The sequence below is a fragment of the Clarias gariepinus genome, chromosome 23 (genome assembly GCF_024256425.1).
Source record: "Clarias gariepinus isolate MV-2021 ecotype Netherlands chromosome 23, CGAR_prim_01v2, whole genome shotgun sequence".
NCBI classification, from domain to species: Eukaryota; Metazoa; Chordata; class Actinopteri; order Siluriformes; family Clariidae; genus Clarias; species Clarias gariepinus.
In genome coordinates, this window is record NC_071122.1 from 3,251,467 (window position 1) to 3,276,740 (window position 25,274).

The window sequence follows — 25,274 nt, forward strand, 5'->3', positions numbered from 1 at the left end:
ATAGATGGATGGTTCCATCGACATCATTGCCTGTACAGACATCAGGCAACAAATATACATCCACCATTTCTGTGGCATTCATTTACAGGGTCTGGTTTCCAGCTCGATGCCTGGTTGTATAATTAGCAAATTGCTTGAACCAGGGACCTCCTGGTCTACAGCCCCCAACAACAATTATACACACAAACAACTTGACAACTGTCAATGTATGAAACATTACATGTGTACAGGATATAGGATTCAAAGCGCATTAGCAGAGATGTTGTGGACATGTTGTGACTGAGTCCGTAGTCCATATGCAATACCTACATTATGTTCACCCTAGTGGCATTATTATAAATGGTCACATAATATTATCTAAAGTAAATTACTACATCACATATAGATCATCATTTTTAAGCTTTACAGTAGATAGCCTAATGTGTCACATTTCGTGCACTAATAATGTAGAAATCATTTAATTGTTTTTTTTCTGCACATTTGAAGAGTAGAACTGCTCATTAATTATTTTAAAATAGTTTATATTTATTTAATTTATCATCCTGTATTACAGTCACAATACACAATACTTTTACACAGTAAAAGTACACGGTATTTCTTTGTTAAATACTTACTTTCAAAATAGAACACAGAACCTTTAGTATTATGGGTATGCAAAGTAAAAGTGGCCACAGAGCCACTGCACTGTTTCATACTAGTGTGTGTGTGTGTGTGTGTGTGTGTGTATGAGTATATGCTTTTATGTAACCTAGAAGCAATCTTTTGCATAAATTAGTTTCACTTTGCATCACTGCGTATTTGCATTTCAGGTTAGACGTGAGAGCAGGATGTGAACAATTCATTCTGTAAAAAAGGTTTTGTTCTTAATCTAAGTTATATTTTATATATATTACTACACTAAAATATCACTACAGCTACCTTTCATATCTACATTTGATTCATATTAGTGTTAGATTATTAACCAAACAATCGCATTTATCACAATGACTGGGAGAGCATAGCATGTTTTGTATGATGTATTATAAAGTTTTGCTTTTATTTGTTTAGTTGACATTTATAGACTCTTGAAAATGTTTAAACAATAACGATTCACATCACCCGGCTTACATTCCATTTCCAACCAGTGACATCTAATAGTGAGCCCATTCCACCACATGCCCTAAAGCTCCATGAAAAGGCCAGAGTTATTGTTCTTATTATTATTTACATTGTGACACACTCACTTATATACACACATACTTTCATGTCAAACACCCTTAGGTGTGGGAGAGAGCGTGCAATGGGACGCTATTCATCTGTGGCGAATATGCTTACCATGTGCTACTTGCTAATCGTGTACCCTCATGCTTCTGGGGTTATATAGTCCCAGCCCTGGGGCAAACTCCAGAGCCTGAGCATTTTATAGTGATGCAAGTTCTGTTTGGTAATGGAGAGAGGCTGTTGCTAGGCCAACTGAACAGATGTATCACAGCTCTACTTCCACAACATGGTGTAACTTTAGCTCTTGATGAGATTTAGAGGACTGTTGATATAATTGGCAGTGCATTGGCAATGCCACTGCTAATGCCCCTGCCCAGTTCTCCACGGAATTAGCAGCAAGATGTAAAATGACTCTTGAAGTTGGATGGCTGTAGATATATAACAAACAGTACATGGGTATTTGGGTAACAGTACAGTATTTTTAGCATCACTGTGAAGCCCCTTAACTGCTGTTTACTTTCTGACATTTCTGGTCATTTATTTACTGATTATATAGTACTGATTATGTTACCGATTATATACTGTAGTACCTCAAGTATCATTTAACTCACATTCATATAGATGGAATCAATATATACAAATCACTCATTTAGTCATCTTCTATAGCACTTTATCCCATATACACAAGGTCCTGGGGGCCAGGAGACTTAGGGCACGAGGTATGGTGGACCCTGGATGGGGTGCCAATCCAATGCAGGGCACACACATTCACACACTACAGGCAATTTGCGACCACAGATTACCTGAATTACTGTATGTCTTTGAACTGGGGGAGGAAACCGGAGTACCCGGAGGAAACACACCATGCACGAGGAGAACCTTGCAATAGATCCTGAGGCAGGAATCAAACCATCGACCCTGGTGCAAGGTCAAAGTCCTAACCAATATATATCGCCATATAGCTAATTTGAAATTTTAATTGAACAAGCCCTTACTGTATATTATTTAAAAAATTACCTTGAAAAGAATCATTAAATTATCTTAAAATTCAACAGATGGCACTGTACATTATTTAACCATCATGTTGTGTTCTGGTCAAATCTGACGAATTTACAAGTTTCCTCTCTAAAAAAGTGCATTAAATTTTATCTGTTGGCATGGCATTTAAGCACATAAAATAAATGTGAAATATTTACGTGTGTTTGTGTGTTTTATCCCATAGCAAAGAAACTCCAAGATGAGAACTCATGTTAATCTCTTCTTTGCCTCCTAGAGAGAAATGAGCCGTCTTTGAGACTTGAATGAGATTTTAGCCATTTTCTCAATCTCCTCAAATGTGGTACATTACTGTACCTTTAAATCTCAGCGACAGGTCATATTTGTCCTGTGTGCGACTTACATATTTTTTGCTTCCCCAAAGCAGTGTTTCCCACACATAAAGTATACAGTACTTGTAAACTGTGAATTTGGGTTTTTTTGATATGTCGTATAGAATTAAACTCATCATTACTTTAAAAAAATGTACATTTTACTACTACCGGAATGAATATGCAAAAATGTAGAACTCACAAAATGCGCATATTGATATATATTATGTCCTTGATATAAAAAAATCATTAGAGTATGTTTGCTGACAGAGAGGGTTTTCATCACGTGTCACTTTGTTTTAGACTGCATAGTTAATGTATGCATTATTATTATTATAATTATTATTATTATTATTATTATGGTCACACATGATCTGACAGATCTGTTCTATTTCTTGCCTTTATGATCCTTTTTAAAATTTTTGCTTAGTCATGTGTATATAGGTAGTTACCGGTAGCTTACCAGTGGATGGCAGACTATGAAAGACAAGGAAGGGATGAATATCCAAGCCAGAATCACCCCAGAATCACATCCACACACAATTCACTGTGACAATCGACACAGGAGTGACCAACACGCACACGAAGAAGGGAAACAAACCCCAACACGTCGCACTGTCACCACCTTTAGCTCACAGCTCTACAAGATTGAGACATATAAGTTGATATGAAAGACATATTGAAAGACAGGAAAGGGACAAACAATTTACAGTTTAAAAATAAACTCAAAGAATGCATACAGCGCCGTAAAATAGCAAAGCACCCCGCCAATGAAGCAGCAGTCATGCAACACAGAAGTAAAGCAAGTATATGGCATATATTTATCCAATGACAGTAAAGCAAACAAAATGAAACAAAAAAAATCAATAATCAGGCAAAAGCAGCATTCAGGCAAAATCAGCATTCAGGCAAAAGCAGCAGCGTTCATGCCTTTGTCCAAAGCACCCACTTCGATCTATAATTCCTAATTTAAATGAAACCAATTGAACATGTACATACCACGGAGAACGATAAAATGTACTGATAAAAGGTACATACCTGTTCCCGGATGCTGAATGAACAACCCCTAGCAATCCCGGTACAACCAGGAAGTACAGGGAACGAGCCACTTACCGACACCAGTAAGGAACCCAATCGTCTAGATGAAAACTGAAACAAAACCCGGAAAGTTGGGCGTGCAGCAAAAAGTATGCGCTCTACAAAACGGATAATCGATAGGAAGGGTTTTCTCTCCTAATCAGGAAAAACCTACAATTTCGATTCAATGAAAACCATTCCCGGTTGTAAATAAGGTGCCCTCATAAATATAATCAACATGATGAGACAGCTTAGCCTGCTACAAAAAATTTGGGTCTTTATATTGAAGAATATATTGTGCTGAAAAAATGTCACTCTATATTGCACAATCCTGACTTATATACAGTATATTTACTAATTATTTTTTTATTATAAAATTTGTACTTATTTTTTTAACTCCAACCACCATATTATTATACATTACACTCAGGTTTCCCTAATCGATCAACATGGCTTACCTTTTACAAATGTGTACACCTTAATGAACAAGATAGTGCACAACAGTCTACGGACAAGAGGCTACGGGCTCGGGTGGTATATATAGAACCAGATCTTTTTCCCCCAGACTAAGGTGGCTCAGATGTTACAAATATAGATATCTATACTGTTATTTAGCACAAAAACTTTAGCTCCAGGTGGCTAAAATACTGGGTTATGTAGCTTACAGATTTTCATGATATTCAGACAAAAAAAGTATCAGTTGTTGTATGAATTTTACAAAAGCTTGTGTTGTCTTTAAGCATTGTCATTGGAAATCATTGATGTCATTGATGTCATTGATGATGATGATGATGATAACCTACATTTGAACCTACATCATGCTCATGTTGTTTTTTTCTCTTTTTTTTAAACAGTTGTGACAATTATAATGATCAGCCATCTGTTTGATAGAAAGCAAATGCACACAAGCAGGCAATATATAGGCGGCCCTGTTTCATGGAAAACACAGACTGACAATTCCTGCCTGTATGGGAACCTGGACCACAACTGAGGTCTGGATTCAGCATGGATCTCTTGTATTTTTAAAGTGGATGGACACACGATACAGTAAGTCTCTGGGTCGTTTATGAACGATTCATTCTTTTGGAACGAGCCTTTAACGTGACTCGAAGAACGAGTAGTCTTAGAGAGTTATTAATTCATTTTCTACTGGCGCGCATGCGCAAAGCATCGCATAACCTCCATGGGTTATGTGCAGGAAACAGAATTGAGTTTTTTACCTTTGAGTCTTTGGTCCGAATCATTTGTTCTTTTTATCACATGACTCCCATCGATGCAGTACACAGAAAACAAAATAGAGCGATTCCTCTCAATGAGTCATCTACTCCTAGTCATTCGTTGACTATGTTCGTTCTATGACTCATAAACGCTATGCAGTGCAATAGATTCAAAAGAACGAACGACTCGGTCTAGAAGATATGAGAGGTGAGCTGCTCATTCTGTTTATCATAATATGTCCTTAGCAGCACTGTAATATTTTTATTACTGAAACTATAGCCAAAATGTCTGCATGTTAAAGTGTTGGGGATATTGAAAATGTAATATTGTTTTTTGTGAATGAGTGAGCAAGATGGTTATCACATCATTTTTAAGCCACAAATGTTATGAATATGGGTTGTGGCTTTATCTCAGTGACTTCTTTTTTTGTTGTTTTCAATAACCATGCATAACTACCATTTTCTCAAAAATATAAACTTGTACATATATAATTGTACATATTACTGTAGCCCAGTTTGTGCTAAAATCAGACTTTAGCCATTCATATGTTTATAATTAACTGAAAATACACAAATGTCTGGACATGTCAGAACTTCATATTTAGCTTTGCATCCAGTAATGAAACACATTTGCACACATTTTAATTTATGTAAAACAATAAATGACCATAATACTTAGTATATTGTGCATGTAATGTTTACTATCCACTGCCTATGATAACTTTTAGCTGGGGATAGCAACAGCTGTGATTTGCGAAGTTGCTGCAGTCGTTTAAGTTTTCCAGGTATGTATAGTCGCCTGGTTTGTGCACATATTGTTGCAGTGTTTTTGATGCTTTTTATTTAATTTCTAATCTGAAAGAATGCTGGGTAAATGCAATAGTATTTTGTAAAAAGTGGGTAAAAATGTATTTAAATGTAAATTGTATCATGAACAGTTTGTGAAAAGTTATTGTGTAGATGGAAAATTTTATTTTATATACTGTACAATTTTAATGTGATTGTAGTTTGTGAAAGGTTTAGCTAATTTAAGTATTTATTTAGTTTAAATATTAGTTTATTGTGAGCCTAAAGGATGTATTTTTACAGATCATTTTACTGTAATTTAAGGCATTGTTCAAGTATATTTTATATATGTTTATAATAAATTCATTGAGTGTCTTATTCAATAGGAAAATTACTTTTTATAGACATTAGACACTATTAAGGTATAAACCAGCTTGTCACTGGGGTAGTACCTTCAAGGACAAGATTTGACCTTTGATTAAAGTACAATAATGTACCAGCAAGTTTTGCTTCTTTATATTGAGGTACAATTCTGCGCCCCTAAAAGGTACTGCCCCAGTGAGAATGGTTTGTACCTTCATTAGCACAAAATGGTATCCTTATGTCGTGAGTGGATGACATCAAGTCCTGTTTTTGTCATGGACTCAACTTTTCACCATGGACTCCATCGTAACCATTGCCAAGAACATGACAAACCTAAAAGGGAGAAGGGTTTATGAAACACCTAAAAGGAGGTAGACCCAGTGAATATTAAAGCCTATGGCTAGGGTGGGTGTGTTATTTTTTCTGTGTTGTCTACAGATCCTGCAACGAATCTGCATCCAGCTTATGGGATGCGAACACTGATCAGACAGTTTATGTTAAACTAACCATCTAAGTATGGTATAAAGATATGGACAGCATGTGATGCAAAGACATGTAATGCCTGGAACATGCAAGTGTACACAGACAAACCGGCAGAGAAAAATTAGGGCAAGTGGAGGGTATCCTCGAAATAAAAGCAGGGCTACTTTAAAATGTTAAATATTTTCATACAGAGTATGGGTCAGGCATTATATTTGTAATATAGCTAAGTTTTTCCTGTGTACATTTGGGCTTTTGTTTTAAATAACTAATCTATGTTTTGGTCAGTTTTGACCAGAAACAAAACAAGTTGTTAATTTGTGTTTAACAAAATTGACTTTGATAAACATTTCGTTAAAGTACTCTGTGATAAATAGTACAATTGGTTTCATCTTAGTATTTCTTATAATCAAAATAAAATCTATATAATGTTTTTACCCCTACAACAATGAGAAGTACAGTATGAGCTCAGGTAAATTAGGTCTACAGGACATACAAGTTCAAAACGTGTAACGATCACAAGAACTGAAGTTAATACAAATTTTTGTTGTTAATACAATATTAGGTGATAATATATGTATTATTGTGGATTTATAATGAAATAAAATTATCTGGTCAAAAGTGACCGGGAGCAGTATGAGTGTGAACCAAATACACATGAGGGTTAATACACACTTATGAGTGTGCAACTGAAATCTACTTACTAAACATGATTTCATCTTTATTCCACACACTTCATGGTAACATGTGAAATTTATTTTTAGTTCATTCCAAAATTCAACAGATGGCGTACAGTTTTTAAATGCGCTTATGAGTATGCAATTAAATTCTACACAACGTTGTGGGCACATCTAGTGCATCGTTCCTAAACAGCATGCTTTTATGTGTGTGTGTGTGTGCATGCTAGATGAAATGTTTTTCAGGAAAGGCCTCATGGTGTATCCACATAAAACTATTGCTCTTCTCCATTTTTGTGCCTGTTTATTAGGAAGAACATAATTTTAGTCTACAGTACATCAATCACTAATGGTTAAACATACTCCCTTCTGATGTGTGTATACTATTTAAAAGCATCATGAGTCTTGTAATCTGTCATAATCTCTGAGAGACAGTAAATAAGACAGTCTCTAAGAGACATATAATATGTAATTTATCATATTAAGAAGGTTTGTGATTCAGGATCAGCACACACACATACGCATAGGTTACAGATTAGTGCTTCATTGTCACATTGCTGATAACGCCTAGCATCTTAGCATGTACGCTAACTCTGTACAGCAGTGTCTGTCCAACATTTCTGACAAAATAAACACAAATACACACACAAGTTCAAAATAATCCGTTTTTCTTCTTGAGCTCCAGCTGTTTCCAGTTCGGCAAAGAGTTAAACTGGTCTTTCGGCATCTGGAATATGGACTGGAATTCCTCATCTGACAGATGTTTCTGTACCAGAGAGGGAGGGGGTGTAAGAGAGAGATTTAAAAGTTCAGTATTTAGATCTATCTATCTATCTATCTATCTATCTATCTATCTATCTATCTATCTATCTATCTATCTATGCCTGTATTTCTGTCTGTCTATACTATATATACAGTGAGGTCAATAAGTATTTAATCACCCTGTGATTTTGCAAGTTCTCTTACTTAGAAATCATGAAGGGTCTACAGTACAATTTTCAGCATAGGTGCATTTCCACTGTGAGAGACAGAATCTAAAAAGAAAAATCTGAAAATCACATTGTATAATTATTTAACAACTTGTTTGTGAATTACTGTGTCAAATACAGTATTCGATAACTTGCTTATCAGCCAGATTTCTGACCCTCAAAGACCAGTTATTTTGCTTTTAAATAGTCCATATGCTTCTTACGGAACCACTCCTTGGTTTTCCTGGCTGTGTTCTTTTGGTCATTGTCATGTTGGAAGACCCAGCCACGACCCATCTTTAATGCTCTGATGGAGGGAAGGAGGTTTATGCCTCATATGTCACAATACATGGCCCCGTTCATCCTCTCCTTAATGCAGTGCAGTTGTCCTGTCCCCTGTGCAGAAAAACACCCCCAGAGCATGATGCTTCCAGCCCCATGCTTCACTGTAGGTATGGTATTATTGGGATGATACTCATCATTCTTCTTCCTCCAAAAATGGCTAATGGAGTTAAGACCTAAAAGTTTTACTTTAATCTCATCTGACCACAGGACTTTCTCCCATGACTCCTCTGGATCATCCAGATGGTCCCTGGCAAACTTCAGACGGGCCTGGACATGGGCTGACTTAAGCAGGGGAACCTTCCGCGCGATGCAAGATTTTAAACCATCACGTCTTAGTGTATTACTGATAGTAGTCTTAAATACGATAGTCCCAGCTCTCTTCACGGCATTGACCAGCTCCTCCCATGTAGTTCTCGGCCGATTCTTCACCATTCTTAGCATCATTGATACCCCACGTATCTACTTACACTTTGGCTGATTGTGGGGTGCACAGGTGTCTTTATGACAGCTAACGACCTCAAACAGGTGCTACTAATTTAGAATCATGAGCAGAGTGTAGCTGGACTATTTAAAAGCAAAAAAACACGTCCTTGAGGGTAAGAAATCTGGCTGATAAGCAAGTGATCGAATACTTTTTTGACACAGTAATTCACAAATAAAATGTTAAAAAAATTTATACAATATGATTTCCGGATTGTCTTTTTTAGACCTCCCGGTGGAAAAGCACCTATTTCAGTATATATATATATATATACTGTCTGCATGTCGGTCTATCTTCCTGTCTTTCCATATGTCTGTCTGTCTGCATGTCCATCTGTCTATCCTCCTGTCCATTTTTCTATCTGTCTATTTATGTATCTAATTGTCTGTCTCACCTCTCTGTGGGCGTGGTCGATTCCCTCTGGAAACTCCTCAGATGATTTTTTGATGAGATCCTCAAGCGGAAACACCTGATACACTTCAGGCTGCATTGAGCCAGCTGCAGCGCAGCTCTGATTACTGCTGCTTTGATTACTGCTGTTCTGATTACTGCTTACCACCCCCTGAGCGTGCACACACACACACACACACACACATACTTTACCCTATGCTGCTCTTTTACTGTAATTGTGATGTCATTATTATGAATGTATACAGAAATGCATTGATGAAGGAGTGTAGAGAAGAGAGGATAAAGGATAGAGGTATACATTAGCCATTTGTGCTGCTTTGGGGATGGTAACCACATCTGTGACCACGCCTAGTTCCTCCCTCAGCTGCTCATACGTGTTCCCGCCCTGACACACAACACACATTTACATTTTAATACATTTTTTTCAATAAATTAAATGCTTACCAACATTAGATTGATTTCCGTCTATAAACTTTATTGTAGTATTGTAGTTTATTCTAAGCTACTCTGTACAGCTTTAAAGTTTATCTGTCTGCCCTCTCTCTATTTCGTTCTCCCTGTATGCCTATTCATCTACCAGTCTCTCTCTCTCTGTCTCTATGTCTCTCAATCTTTTTATCTCGCAGCCTGCCTTTCTCTGTCATCTCTCTGGTTCTGTGTAGAACTCTACAGCAAGGCTTCCCAGTTCCACATAGAGTTCCAGTGTGAAGCTAAGATCGCTTACCCAGAACAGGGTAAGTAGATTTCCTACTGTAGATAAACTATATCAACTTTATAAACTCTGTGTAACTTGAATATTAATGAGAGAGTAATGAATGTTAATCTCACACTCCACTTGCTCGGGTCCCAGGCCAGGAACCAGCCAGTGAATGTCGGGGGTTCGAAGCCCTGTTTAATGAGAAGTATGGGAGTCTCGGGATCTCGCATGCTGGGATGCGTGCGCAAGTATTCCTGACACGTGGTAATGGATTCCTTCTTCTCCGTCTCATTCGACTGCTGTCCGACCCATAAGAACACCTAACACACATTTATTAGAATTTACTTTTTTTGTTCTTTAATCTCTTTTTTCTTTGTCTTATTTTTGTCCTAAATATTTTTATGACATTTGTAGTTCTTAAAAATAGTAAAGTACTAAAATCATGAGATATGCCTGATACCTGATCCCAGGTGTCCAGCAACATGACGTCAGTCTCGTTTAGGTCGTCTTGACTGAAGTTAGAGATTTCAGTGACGATGAACTTTCCTGTTTTATTCGAGCACTCAAACAGACGCGGCTGATGATCGTTCACAGCCTGCTGCAGCCTGAGGGTGTAAAAACACTTTGTTTTATTAAATACCAGACAAATTATTCTCATTATCTCCATTCAAGAGATAAATTGGGGAGAAATCTGAAACGTAAAACGTGTGTATTTGTAGAGACAGAACATATACAGTACATATAATAAAACTGGAAAATTAGTGTGTATGTACATTAAAGATTTTTATGAAAAAATTATTTGTGAGGGACGTAAGATGAGTAATAGAACACATCAAGATGGTTTTTGGAATTTTTGTCTGTTTGCCTGTTTTACACGTAACAACTTCTGAATGAATTTTTATGTGGTTTTCACAGGCGAGTTTGCGATTTGAGTTTGCAATTGAAATGTAAATAAAACCTTTCTCTCCTTTCGATTTTTGTGCTTAAATATGCTTGAACATGATGTTCAAGTTTTCTGCCTGATATGATGTCTTTTTAGGTACAAAAAAAAAAGTCACTCTTTGCATAGCACCTCCTCTGGCTCGACCCCTGAGCACTGCTTTCAGGGAAAATTCATTTTCTTACACTGATTAGATTTAAAAAATGCACTTCCACGACTTGGCATGGCGGGGAGCTCATATGCTTTTAAAGCTGTAAACACTAAATCAGCATGTTGGATAAATTTTAGAAATGATAAAAATGTCATTTAATTTTTATTTATTATTAATTATTTTACCTTTTGTCGTTTGCATATGGAGTTTTTCCTCCCAAAATCTGCCAGAATTCCATGGGTTCCTGTCCCTCAGCCATGATTTCCTCTGAAAGGCCTTTGCCGAGAAAAGCACTCATCTCTTTAGCCATTGCTCTTTCATCTCCACTTGAACCCTAAAAAGCGAAATAATTGAAATAATCTATATAAAATACAGAAAAGGGAACAGCACACACACACACACACACACACACACACACACTAAGACACACTCACACACACACATGCATTGAGTGGCTGTGTCCCAAATTCGAGCATTAGACAAAAGACTTCTTATTTACAATTCATGCTAAAAAGCAGCTGGTGAGAATTTTTTTAATAGGTGCATTATGGGTAATACACATACTCTTTCAACATGAGATCACCAGCACTGAGAAGAGGAGCGTCTCACCTTCCCGTACCACAGGTAGACTGCTCTCTGAGTCTTCAGCAGAAACACATCGTTCGTGTTGAGTGATGCTGCTACAGTTGGAACCTCAATGGCTTTAGTGTTAAACGAATCGGTTCCTGAGATCTGGAAGAAGCGCACCGGGGGTTCCTCGACTTCTGCAGACTTCCTAGAAGTCCCTCCCTGAAATCAAAGAGTTTATTAACAACAACAACAATAACTGTGTTGTACACTATGTAGACTGCGGGCTGTGTGTATGAGTAATCAATACCTCAAACACCACCATCTTGCCCTTGAACATGGCCATGAAGTGTCGCGGCTCTTTCCCCATCGTCACTCGAACCTGAACAGGTTGGTTGTTGTACTTCTGGTCCATCGTCACCGCATGGAATGCGCATGCCCCCAACTCGTCCTGAGATGCGTGACGACCCTGGGACACAAACATGTAAATGTTCACATTCATCTATATAAGGAAAACAGGAAACACTGACCATATAAGGAGAACAGGAAACATTGACCATATAAGGAGAACAGGAAACATTGACCATATAAGGAGAACAGGAAACACTGACCATATAAGGAGAACAGGAAACACTGACCATATAAGGAGAACAGGAAACATTGACCATATAAGGAGAACAGGAAACATTGACCATATAAGGAGAACAGGAAACACTGACCATATAAGGAGAACAGGAAACATTGACCATATAAGGAGAACACAAAACACTGACCATAGGAAGAACAGGAAACATTGACCATATAAGGAGAACAGGACAGACAGTACCCAAATCTGTTCAAACTTCCTAATGAATACACACACACACCTACTTACACGTACTGGTATGTGTTGTAGATATACTGTTTATATAGATATGAAATTCTGTACCAGCCACATGTAGAGGATGTAATTCTTCCTGCTGTTCACTTCGTACGTGTATAATATGAGGTAACAGTCGCCTCCATAGAAGTACCCATGCAGGTGAGAGTCGACCTCTGCCAGCTCCATGTTCTCGATCCTCCACATCTGAGGAGACACACTTATCATTGATGACAGCATGTGGAGAAATATACACAAACACACATGCACAAGAACACAGAGAGAACTATACATACTGAAAATACGCATGCAAATGTTATTAAATAATGTAATGTAACTATATTTATAATAAAGAGTATTTAAATCCCCATGAAAACAAACACACAAAAGTATACACATACTGTATACAGAACACACTGAAACACACGCAATCACACATTGAGTCCGGACCCCAAGCACGGGCTCCAAGCCCTGAGCGTGAGAATTGACCCCAGTCGCTAACTCCGAGCCCTGAGCCAGAGCCCTGACCCTGAACCCTGCCCTCTCCCAGCCTTGACATTAAGCCCCAACTCTGAGCCCTTGGTTCCTAAGTTTTATCACAAGCCCTTAATTATGATCCTATAGTGGGCAGGAGAGAGAGAGAGGGAGACAGAGGGCAATAGCAAGAGGGAGAGAAAGGTATAAGGAGAGAGAGTGAGAGGTCTTATTTCCATAATTTAGTTGATTCTGTAAAGCTGCTTTGCAACTATAACCATTATTAAGATCACTATATAAATAAAATTTAATTGATAGAAAGGGAGAGGGAAGGAGAGGGGGGAGAGAGAGGGGAAAATAGAGAAAAGAATAGGAAAGTAAAAGAGGGAGCGAGAGAGTGAGGGAGAGGTGGGTGTAGGAGGAGATAGAGACTAAGCACAGTGTTCTCTGATGATGTTAGAGCTGCTCAAGCTGATCACTTTTGATTATGAGCCCTAAGATTAATCACAAGCCCTGATTTACTACCCCTATTTTGACCACAAGCACTGACCTTGACCCCTAACCTTGAGCCTTGACCCTGAGCCATGATCTTGAGCAGTGGCGGTAACACAGGAACAGTGATTCAAGAACCTACTGTCTCCTCCTCAGTCTCATTTCCCTTCATCTGCACAGGGTTTTATTTCTTTGCAGTGTTTAAATCTTTAATACCTGCACTTGCCCCTTTCCGTCATCCACCATCCTCTCCTGCGCAGCCACCTCCGGCATCACATGCAACGTCGTGGCATCAAACTTCTCCTGCGTCACTTTGGCTGATTAATAGAAAATAAAAACTGTTTTACTGCTGTTTTCATTACTGCTTTTTTGCATTCATTCTTTTCTCATTCACTAAAACTGTGTATCTTCAGCAGGTTTGTACATGTTAACATGCTATTTCGCCATTGTAAAAATGATTTCAACAGCGAACAAGAACATTTCCTGCAACACATTTCCACTGTAATATTCCACTTTATAATACTGAAATATAATGCACATCTAAAAATAGGAAGAATATAAAAAAAAAAAAAAAAGACCAGCCACATCTGATCCCATTTTAGCTTAGAACCTAGAGTGGCCAGGAGAGAGAGCGAGAGGGAAATAGAGAGGAAAGATCACCACATGGGATGATCTCACCTCAACCCAACAGAGGAATTCTATTTCTCATGGAGGTAAAAGGTCTAAAACACCCAACACATTATTATATGTCTCTCCTTGATGGAATGAATGCTGCAAACCTGGAAGAACATGTGGGCCTTCTGGGGTCATACCTGTGAGACTGGGTATTAAAACAGGTTCATTCTCCAGCGTAATGCAGGAGAAGATGTGAGGTATAACGCCATGAGGACCACGCTGATTAAAAGCGATGTAAATGCTTATCAATTTAACAGTCAGGAATAATCACATCATTTAATTTTATACATATTTCCTTACAGAATTTATACTAATTTCCCCTTTTTTTTATTCTGTAAAGCTGCTTTGTGACAATGATCATTGTAAAGGGCTACATAAACAAAACTGAATTGAATTGAACAGTGTACATGTTAAACTGACCATAAAGCCACACACACACACACACACACACACACACAGACAGACATACCGATTCGGCCCACATTGTTTGTGCGTCCCATCCCTACAGTCTGATCTTTAACAATCCATCTCTGGAACAGCTGCTTAAAAAGTGCGGACTCAGCTCCATCATGAACCACCTCCACGCTTGTGCTGTGAGGATAACCTTTCTGCTTAATAAACTCCTACACACACACACACACACACACACACACACACACAGAAATAAAAAAGCGTTATTAGCGATATATGTGTGCTAACAATAATGGATTCTTATTTAATTAGCTTTATTTACAAAATTCTCTGTTGGATTTGTAAAGATCCTTATACACTGGTATGTCTAGACAGTATTTTATTTATATAAAGTTTAGTACACCTAATCCACCAGGTTAGGAATGAAAGAATATGAACATATATTATTTATAGAGATGAGAGCTTAATGACCTTAATTAAAAACAAGCACAGTAACACATGTACTGTATGTTGTACAGTGGCCTGTGATGTTCAAGTCAAACTGGGACAGATTGTGTGAAATCTTTTAAAGATAAAAGAAGACTTAAAAGCGCTAAGGCACAGTATGGTGACGAGACTCAGCTGCAGTAAAACATTTGAACAATGCAAACTTTTTAAAGAAGCCTGTTGAGTCATGAATGACGATCATGGCAGAGGTGGCTCGGAGCCTACTGCAGTCATTCCCGTTAACTTCCAGCGAGTACAACGCCTGACTCCTGAAAATTGATCCTCAGTCCAGGCCATTTCCACATGTTCGGGCCATTTAAGCAGTTTCTGGGAGGCCAGTGTTGTAGAGGACAGTCCAATCATGACTCCAGCTAACTAAGAAAACGTTCAACCTCGATCGTAACTAAGAACTAGTGAAATACTGAGATAAGTGCATTAGTGTAGCAGGGGATTATATAGAGAAATTAAGGATGTTTATTAAAAGCCCTGCTTTACTTGTAGACTGCTAGTTAAAAATAAAGAATAAAATCAATTAAAAATCAGTAAAAATCTCACCACAGCTCGGGACATGGCAGCTTGTTTTTCAGCTTTATTCGCTTTTTTTCCTTTCCAGACAAACAGTCTGACTCCGCCCTGATCCAGGATGTAACAGTCCTAAAAGAAACAAATCACATGTTTCTCTTTACATCCACAACCTTACACACTTACACTTTACATTCCAGTTCATTTACAGCTTGGTCACATCTGCTGTAGACACACACACACACACACACACACACACACACGCACACACACCAGTTAGACAGTCATAATGGAGTCTGGCTTCAAATGGAAAGGCTAGCTGATGATGTGGAACAGGAGTTTACTGAGGTTCAGTTAGCTCCAGAGTTGACCAGAAGGAGAAGAAACATAATCGGACTAATGCAATTATTTATTTGTTTTGTTCATTTAAATTAATGACATTATTAACGATTAGATTCAACATGTCAGTGATACTCACGTCATGACTTAATAATTCCTGCACCAGAGGCCTGCTGGCGATTTCTCTCACCTTCATTTCCCCATCAGCGTCAGACACACTGCACACACACACACACACACACAAAAAGATTTTTTAAGAGGAAGTAGAATGCAAATGTCCATCATTTTTTTTATATTTCTTGCAAAACTGAAAATGATACCCATTTGAACGTGGTCATCTTAAATTTCATTTCGTGAAGAAAATTTGATTTGGTTTTAATATTTAGTTTTGAACTATTGTGAACTAGTGTGGTGACCCCTTGCCGGGAGCAGCCGAAAGACCAACCAACGTGAACAACAGAAGAACACAGAATGGGTGGAGCTAAGCTAAAACATGATCGCCCGGTCAGGTGATTGACTGTGTGACAACCGTCCTCATCCTTGCAAGTTAAGCCTGATGCAGTCCAAAGCATTAACTTACCTAAACACGCCTCTCAGCATGAGCATTGTGATTGACTAATCAGACGCGTTCGTAAGCTCCACCCTCACTGTTCAGAAGCGAAAGTAGGTGTGGTGCAACATGGTGGAATTCTGTCAGTACTCACTGGTATAGCGTGACCTGAGACATTTGTTCCTGATCCGCTTGTTCGTCTGAAGTTCCATTTGGGAGACTCGCCGGCCGTTGTCCAATGATGTTACACATAGCCTCCATTAATGCCTGAGAATTGTTCTCTGCATCGCCATCAATCACGCCGATTTCAGCACGGCCTCCTCGCTCCCGATCACGGATGTCCTTCGCCAGTATCATCGCCTTGACACATACAAACACATCAACTACACATGGAGCAGTCTTACTCGGAGATAAATGCAGGAATATTTAATAAAACAGAGTGTAACTAATGCTGAATAATATTTATTGTGTCTGATTAATAAGAAAATTATACTACAATCTGAAAATAATTCTTTTTCCAACATATATATTAAAAAATAACACATTAACACAAACATTTCGGAGATTTTAGGGAATTTATAGTTTTTGCTCGGTGCCTTTTATAATGACAAAACATAGCAAAAAAATTCACATATATATATATATATATATATATATATATATATATATATATATATATATATAAATATATTCCTGATTTACTACATAGGTAAATACGACCTGACTCCCAGCATTATTCCTGATCAGCCTGTACCTCTAATTCCAGGTCGTGATTAGCCCGGCCTGTTTCTGGCAAAAAGGCAGAGGTTGAGGTTGAGGCTAATGATCCCTCTGTCCCAGCAGGTAAAGCATGACTGCAGCTTTGCACAATTACACATGCTAGACAACTGTCTGGGAACAGGTGCTAGAAATCGAGGCTGAAGCCAAAACATCCTGTACAGCCCTGACCCATCATCTATTTCCTAGTGTGCAACAGTCATCCGTACTACCCCACACAGCATGCTGTGCAACCTTCTCATGGTGCCACAGTAACGCACTTGGTGCACTCAAGCCCACACGGAGGCCATCTAGGGGCACACAACACCATACACCATGACTTGGGGTTGATCGAAGTGAAGTACCTCGCAAATCCCAGGGAAAAAAAATGGAGGCAGAGACTGTTCAATCCTACCCTTGACCTGCAACAAAGAAACAGGCTTTCTTGGGCTTGGCTAACCATTCCATGTTTCTCCTCTATGGCAGCACCCCTCTCAGACCTCCTAAAAAAAGGGGCTTCCGGAGAAGGTGCAATGGACAGAGAGAGAAAAAAGAGCTTTTCCACAGCTAAAAACCTACCTCACCAGCCCCCCTAGCTTCGACTGCCCTGTTTCACACGGACGCCTCCGAGTTCGGAGTGGTCCTGTCATAGAGTCAGTCCTGACTCTGCTCCTCTACAGTGGCTGGCAAAAACTCTAACCCTCGTATAACTTGTTAGTTTTTATCACTACTGGACTGTTTTTTGTTGTTTACATAGACAGAGCTCAACAGAGAAATGCAGATGGGCTCTCCCAGCACTACACACCATCGTCAGGTACAGTACAAGCTCTATGCTGGGGTGGGTGCTGTGATGGCAGGCCAAAAGCCAGTGCCTATATACATCAGACGAATCCATGCTCGAAACCTACATGTGTCTCATATGCCTGCAGGTTGTGTAAGTTTGTGAAAGACTTCACCAAGCAAGCAGCCTGCCGCAAGCCCTCTACTGTACCATGGCCCACCAGCTCTGCCTCCATAGATCCACTAAGACTTCACATAGCTGGTCTGAATATACACCGCATTGAGAAAGCGCTGCTGTTTGCACTTCTGTATATATGTGTGTATACAGTACTGTGCAAAAGTCTTAGGCACCACATTATATGCTGTACCAATTTGGTTATATATCGTTTATCACGTCTGCATAATTATGTACAAAATCATTCAGTATTTCCATATATAACTTTATAAAGTTATAAATAAATAACATTACAGAAGAATATATGCATGGCTGTACAGAAAAAAATATATAGTACAAGACAGGTCAGTTTTTAGATGGAAACAAAAAACCTAATGTACGCTCCTGGGATTTGCATAAAAATAGAAAGGGGCGAGTGTGAGAATATGAGGCGGCGTATAGGGTTTAAAAAGTCACACATACTGTACATATATAACACTAACTGCTTAAACAACTACATATGAAATGCGCGCACACACCTATGAGACGCGCACACACATACATAAACACAAACACTTCGTGCACACAAACCTAAGAGATGCGCGCACATTTTAAATAAATAACGTAAATAATTATTTTGATTGGTAAAAATGCTTTGCGACAATGTCAATTGTCAAACCTATGAGACGCGCACAAACAAAAGGAACTGTAGCGGTGTAGGGAACGAGTGAACAACGGATCTTTACTTTAGCGGAAAAAGGGAACGAAAAATCAGTCATTACGTATCGCTGAAGCGTAACAAAAAATGAACTCGAAAAATGATTTATGCATTTATTATGATTATTAGCGAGGACGAACGTCATATAAATATGACACAATAAATTGAATCCTTATTATTATATAGGCTTGTAATCTGTAAAAAATTATAAAGAAAATAATAATAAATACTTCTCCGTACATCTTGTAAATTAATCGAATAATTTATTCATAAGTTATAATGTTTCAATACGTTATATGTTTTATAATAGTATCAGTTTTTGTTGCAATAAATATTCTCTATTTAATGTCCGTATCGTAAAATTTCCACAGCAGCAGCGACAAAACCACTATTCAGGGAGAATGAGGCGTCTAGTCGGTTAAGTCCGTCTGCACTGAAATGACTTCCCTTTTACACTGAAGTTACTTCCTTTTACACTAAAATGACTTCCGTTTACACTGAGAATCATGTATCATGCACTATGACACACTAGGTGTGTGTGTGTGTGTGCGCGCATCTCATAAGTGTGTGTGCACGGAGAGTTTGTGTGAGAGTATGCGCATCTCATAGGTGTGTGTGCGCGCATTTCAGATGTAGTTGTTAAAGCAGTTAGTAGTACAGTATATATGTAAGTGTGACTGTTTCATGCATGTGTTTCATGTGTGTGTGCACGAGTCAAGTTTAATTTAAGCCCTATATGGCACCTCATATGACAAAGTTACCAGAAGAACTCTTATTCTCCAGCATGCTTAGTAAAACCAAACACCTAACCTGCGCTATCGTACACACAAATCTGTAAATGCTTCACTGTTTATCTCTTTTGCACAATATTCATTACTTTTTGCACTAATTCCTCAATTCTTGCTGCTGTGTTTACTACCTCAACACCATATTTTATGTTCTGTTATGTCGTTGTTGTTGCACGTGCACTTTATGTTGTCTGTAAAACCTGTAGATAGTCTTCCTTAGTTAGTTAGTTTTTGTTAGTTTATGTTGTAATTTATGTTAGGACTATCTGTCTTGTCTCTGCTAGCCAGCTAACTAGGCCTCTTAGTTAGCTAGTTTAGCTTCTCTGTTAATTTATGTTGTAAGTTTATGTTGCATGTAGCACCTTGGTCCTGGAGGAACGTTATTTCGTTTCTCTGTGTACTAACCGTATATGGTTGAAGTGACAATAAAGCCGACTTGAACTTGAACTTGAGATGTTTTCTTTTAAAACTGCACAAATCTGTCTAAAACTCATGATTTTAAGCAATAAGTTTTCCCTCTAAATATTGACTACTGCCCCTTATAGAAGTTTCTTTTATGCAAAAATGTTTTTAAAAGCATCTTTTGTTTATGCCATATTTTCGTATGTACCCAACACTTTTGCGCAGTACTATAAGTAAAATAGTTGTTGGGTTTTACTGAGCTTGCTGGAGGATATGAATTCTTCAGGTAACTTTGTCACACTCGCTCCTTTCTAATTTATGCAAATCCCAGGAGCGTACAATAATTCTGTACATAATTATGAAGAAATGATAAAACTTTAACCTAACATAATATGGTATATATAGGCACCATATTATATGCTGTACCAATTATGTTAGGTTAAAGTTTTATCATTTCTTCATAATTATGTACAAAAATAAAAAATTAAAGATCATATTTATAGGGAAAATAATAATAACATATATATATATATATATATATATATATATATATATATATATATATATATATTTTTTTTTTTTTAAATCAGAAACAGACCTTCAGTCGCTCCTGTGTGTTGCTGTTCGGCCCATTCCACAAGATAATTGTTTTTCCGATATCCAGCAGAAAAACGTCTCCAAGATTAAAACTCTTCCAGCTCATTTCCACCTAAAACATTAGAATTTTTATTTTATATATATCATTTATAAATGTTTGGTTATTTATTTGGATGAATTTTAACAGGCAAAATTTACAGATTTTCAATTACCTAATTCACATGGTTATATCAGGTGTGTGTCCATGTTAATAATAATAAAAAATGAAATAAAATATGGATAATAGGTAATCTGTGTGTTTGTTGGAACACTACCATTAGTGTAAGACAATATGATGTGACCGGTTAGGTTATTCCACAGATATGTGGAGTTTCACCTCTTTAGCGGAGACTTTCCTCTGTCCCTTCACCTGCAGCAGTCTCTGGACGTCACTTGAATTCGTCACCACATGCTTCATCCCGGTATCCACACCACCTTTTTTATAACTGTAGCAGCAGATCAATAAGGACGTATAATTACACATTGTTACAAATAGAATTAAGAAGAATAAACTTCTCCTTCCTCATTCTCACTGACTTCTGACATCTAATGTCATGACATCATATGACATCTTTTATTATGGATTTATTACCACACACACAAAACTACATAACTACAATGTAATTTTTCAAGTTAAATTTTTTTTAAAACAGAACTTTTTTGTCAGCTGTTCCTTTTTTGATATGTACATTAAAAAGCTTGAGAAGCTTTCATCAATTCTACCTCAAACATCATTGTTAAACATTCGAACATTCAGCACTATCCTTTACGCTCAGTAAATTATCCTGGCCTTGTGTAGCTTCTAGAGATTGACCTTATGTCTTTGCATGTAGGTGTTAGTAACTTAATTTTTACGAGTTGAAAATATTATTTTTAAATATATCTATATATTATTACACCCTTCAGTGCAGATAGATGCCTGAATCTAATTGGTCAGTAGGTGGTCACTTCTGTATGAAATTAATGCGGTCATTCCAGATTGAACACAACTGTAAAAATGTCTTGTGTAACAAACAAAAATAAAATAATCATTGATGTGTGTTGACCTTTTTGAATCTTTTTAGAAACTTTACAAAATGCACCTTTAAAATGGGGACTTGATTGAGCTGAAAGTTAAACTGATTGTGCTGTAAGCGTGACAGTAAGTGAGCAGAAGGTTTTGATTTCGAGTCCCATGACAGTTCAGCGCTTGGGCTGAGGCTATGGGAGTTTAGTTTTATTTTCATCTGTAAATGGAGGTGTTTTAGCTGGGTGGTAGCTTCAGATGTCCCAGAAGAGCGCTCCGGTTCTTACATGATTCCCTGTTTAAAGTATCCAATGAAGGTGCTGGACTCATTGTGTTGGACCTCACGGTACTGGATGGGACTGGAGCCCAGAAAGTCGTCGAGCTGAACCGCGTAAACAGCAGAAGCACCCTGTTCATCCTGACTTGACTCCTCTCCGATCCAGTAGTGGATGTTGTACTGCAGCACGCTGCCTGATTTCTTCGTCTGTTCACAGTAACACAGCGGTTATAAACACTGCACATTGTGTTCGAATCATGGTGCGGGTCTTGTGAAACACTTACACACAACAAAATGTAACAGTCGCCTTCGAAAAAATTGCCGTGAGTTTTCTCCGGGATGACAACAAGCTCCATTTTCTGTAAAATCAAATCAAATACCAAAAATTTACAACAAATTGAATGTCACTGTAACTTTACAGTAATTCTAAAGAATGTCAGTGACAGAACTTATTATAATTAATTTAATGTCCATAAACGAGATAGTAAATAAATCTTAATTAATGCCAACCCCTTGTCTTAACTTCTCACCTTGTAATAAGGGGTGAGGTTATGGAAATTAGCATATAAGGATGAGGAAGTGATGAAAGAAAAGTAATGTTGAATATAGTTTTACTGTCAGTGTTTATTGTGTAGATATCATGTGTGTGTGTGTGTGTGTGTGTGTCTGTGTGTTTTGACCTCGATTCTCCAGATGATGATGCCTGGAGTGCGTGTGACGGCTTTAAACGCTTGCTCCATCTCAAACTGAGCACTGAAAGAAAAAAAAATCAGGGAAATCAGGACACACTTCAGTTTCTCGCTGCTCTACACCCTTTATTATCATTTATTTTGTATGATTTATATTGTTATTTTTATTTATTTTTGTTTATCTTCCCCTGAAAGCTCTGAATTTCAAATTATTTTCCTGTCAGACGTTTTAGATTTAAGTGATAGAGATCTGGGAAGAAAAATGACTGTTACTGTATGTTCAACTGTTTTCACATTTATTGGTCATTTTTGTGTTTACGGTTTGTTGTGGTTTCAACTTCGAGCCATATACAAGCTAAAGGAGTCACATTCCCTGCGCTCACTCTTTAACACACATCACTTACACCAATTCATGCGCCTGTGTTTTTCTATTCCATGCAAATAATGTTGCGTCACCTACAAACGTTTTCAGCACACAGGAAGGGATCGAACAGGAGCCCTAAGAACACTTCAGAGGTTCTCCTACAGCACACATGGTTGGATGTGGAACTAAAGTAGACCCAGGGCCCTGACCCCTTAAAATTCAAGTGGCACAGATCTGTAATGGCAACACAGCACAGCACAGGTCAATTATCATTACTTTTAGTTTTACTATTCGTTTTATCACTTCCAGGATACAGGAATGACGTCAGAAAAGTGTAGAACTCTCAAAATGAGAGACAACTAAAAACAACCAGAAAAACACGTGATCATGTGCATCTGTGATATTTCTTTGCCTATGTGGCCTATCTATTTTTTTGCACAATCATTTTGGGTAGTTGGTTAAAATAAAAAGAAATGTACTTGATCATATTCAGCCTATTTTGTGCTAAATAAAAAAATATGTCACAATATACTGCACAATCCTAAGCCCTATATATGTTTACTTTATTTAAAAAAAACAGCAAAATAAATAATGGATAAAATGCTCTGAGCTTTAACTACAGGACTCGTACCTTTGGATCACCAAACCTACAAACTTATACAAACACACACACACACACACACACACACACACAAACACACACACTTATGATATCAGCTTAAGCACAAATACCAATTAAACACAATGAAATGTTTTTGAAGAAAAAAATGTGAACACTATTATAATGATGATTATATTATTATTATTAGTAGTAGTAGTAATAGTCGTATTTGTTGTTGTTGTAACCTGACTATAATAAGAAATAATTAATAATCTCGCTCTTCTTTGTCTCACTGTATTGTCATTATGATTTATTCTCTCTCTTAATGAATGGGTCCTGTGGTTGGAAAAAAAAAAAAAAATACCATAATAATGCAAACACATGTTAGTGCACCTTTAAGCCCATATATGGCAATCAGAGTGGGTGTGGCTTAAAAGCTGTAGATGAGAATTCACCTTTAAGCCCATATATGGAAATTAGATTGGGTGTGGCTTAAAGGCTGTAGACGAGAATTCACCTTTAAGCCCATATAAGGAAAAGATTGCAACGGCACAGGATGAGGATTCCATAAAAGTTTTGTCAGGTTAGTGTGTGTTAGCTAGAGGTCATGGAAAATATGCATGTACATATGAACTTCCTTATTCCTACTTAAAGACCATATATGGAATTTAAGATGTGTTTATGTTTACCTCCTTTAAGCCACACCCTTTTTTTTTTTTTTACCTTGAAATGGAATCAGATATAGATTACTGTCTACACAGAGCAAGAAGGAACACAATTAAAGCACAATTTAACTTGGTAAAAAAAAAAAACAGGTACAAAACCTCCTGCAGATGAGTGTCGTTTTGTTTGTAAACATACACAGAGTCATTTCTCCCACTCATGATGAACATCTGGTGTTATGCACACATCTGGTATACCAGGGCATTCATTGACTCTCACAGGTTACATAAAACAAACAGTTTCTGTGTTAGGTCTGATCCAAACCACCGCAATAAACTGCTGTGTGTCTCATTCATAAACCTCACACTCATCATCGCTACCTGGCAAGTCACATCACCACGCACACCTGTTTCACTGTCGTTTATTTCTATGTGATTGTGTCTGAAGCCTTACACTCACACACTTGTGTTTATTACTCAGCCATCACACACTAATCACACACTGATTACACATTGATCATATCACCTCTATTTCTCCATCACTCCTATCACTCTCCTCTCCTCTTAATAGCAGAAGGCTGACTTCACAGCAAGCGAGTATTTAAAAACACTTTAAATTAAAAAAAAGTTAGTGAGTCTTACCTTCAGACCAAGGTTTAAAGTCCTGATGATAGACAGATCTGTAAGGGACGTGTGTGTTTCAGCTCAGGTACGTGGAGCACGCTTCGGAAGTGTGTTGTTCTCCCGACAATGCACTCTTCCTGATCTTCCCCTTCCTCCTAACACCAATGTCACACCTACACACACACACACACACACACACACACACACACACACACACACACACACACACACACACACACACATACACTGGATTTGGTTAGGATTTGCCTGCCTGGGTTCTCG

At 37.8% G+C, this 25,274-nt stretch overlaps 1 protein-coding gene across 1 annotated transcript; it reads right to left on the bottom strand.

The window, feature by feature from the left end:
- Positions 1-7,237: 7,237 nt before the first annotated feature.
- avil (advillin) lies at positions 7,238-25,100 on the bottom strand. The gene is made up of 20 exons (XM_053484002.1): positions 25,011-25,100; positions 22,733-22,805; positions 22,337-22,411; positions 22,063-22,259; positions 21,107-21,215; positions 20,732-20,842; positions 16,690-16,895; positions 16,125-16,203; positions 15,680-15,778; positions 14,697-14,850; positions 13,769-13,869; positions 12,656-12,793; positions 12,038-12,196; positions 11,770-11,949; positions 11,346-11,494; positions 10,530-10,674; positions 10,201-10,389; positions 9,671-9,757; positions 9,356-9,523; positions 7,238-7,933 (listed from the first exon to the last, which is right to left on the bottom strand). The coding sequence occupies exons 2-20, from the start codon at positions 22,790-22,792 to the stop codon at positions 7,820-7,822; spliced, it is 2,520 nt and encodes an 839-aa protein (XP_053339977.1). The 5' UTR covers positions 22,793-22,805; positions 25,011-25,100; the 3' UTR covers positions 7,238-7,819.
- Positions 25,101-25,274: the final 174 nt, after the last annotated feature.

What these genes read in the sequence shown, in the direction of transcription:
- avil (XM_053484002.1), bottom strand. Translation starts at nt 22,792, where the DNA reads ATGGAGCAAGCGTTTAAAGCCGTCACACGCACTCCAGGCATCATCATC. An exon ending in GGAAAGTCTCCGCTAAAGAG is followed by an intron (nt 20,843 to 21,106) that starts GTGAAACTCCAC and finishes CTAATGTTTTAG; the next exon opens with GTGGAAATGAGCTGGAAGAG. An exon ending in CTGCCATGTCCCGAGCTGTG is followed by an intron (nt 14,851 to 15,679) that starts GTGAGATTTTTA and finishes GTGTGTGTGTAG; the next exon opens with GAGTTTATTAAGCAGAAAGG.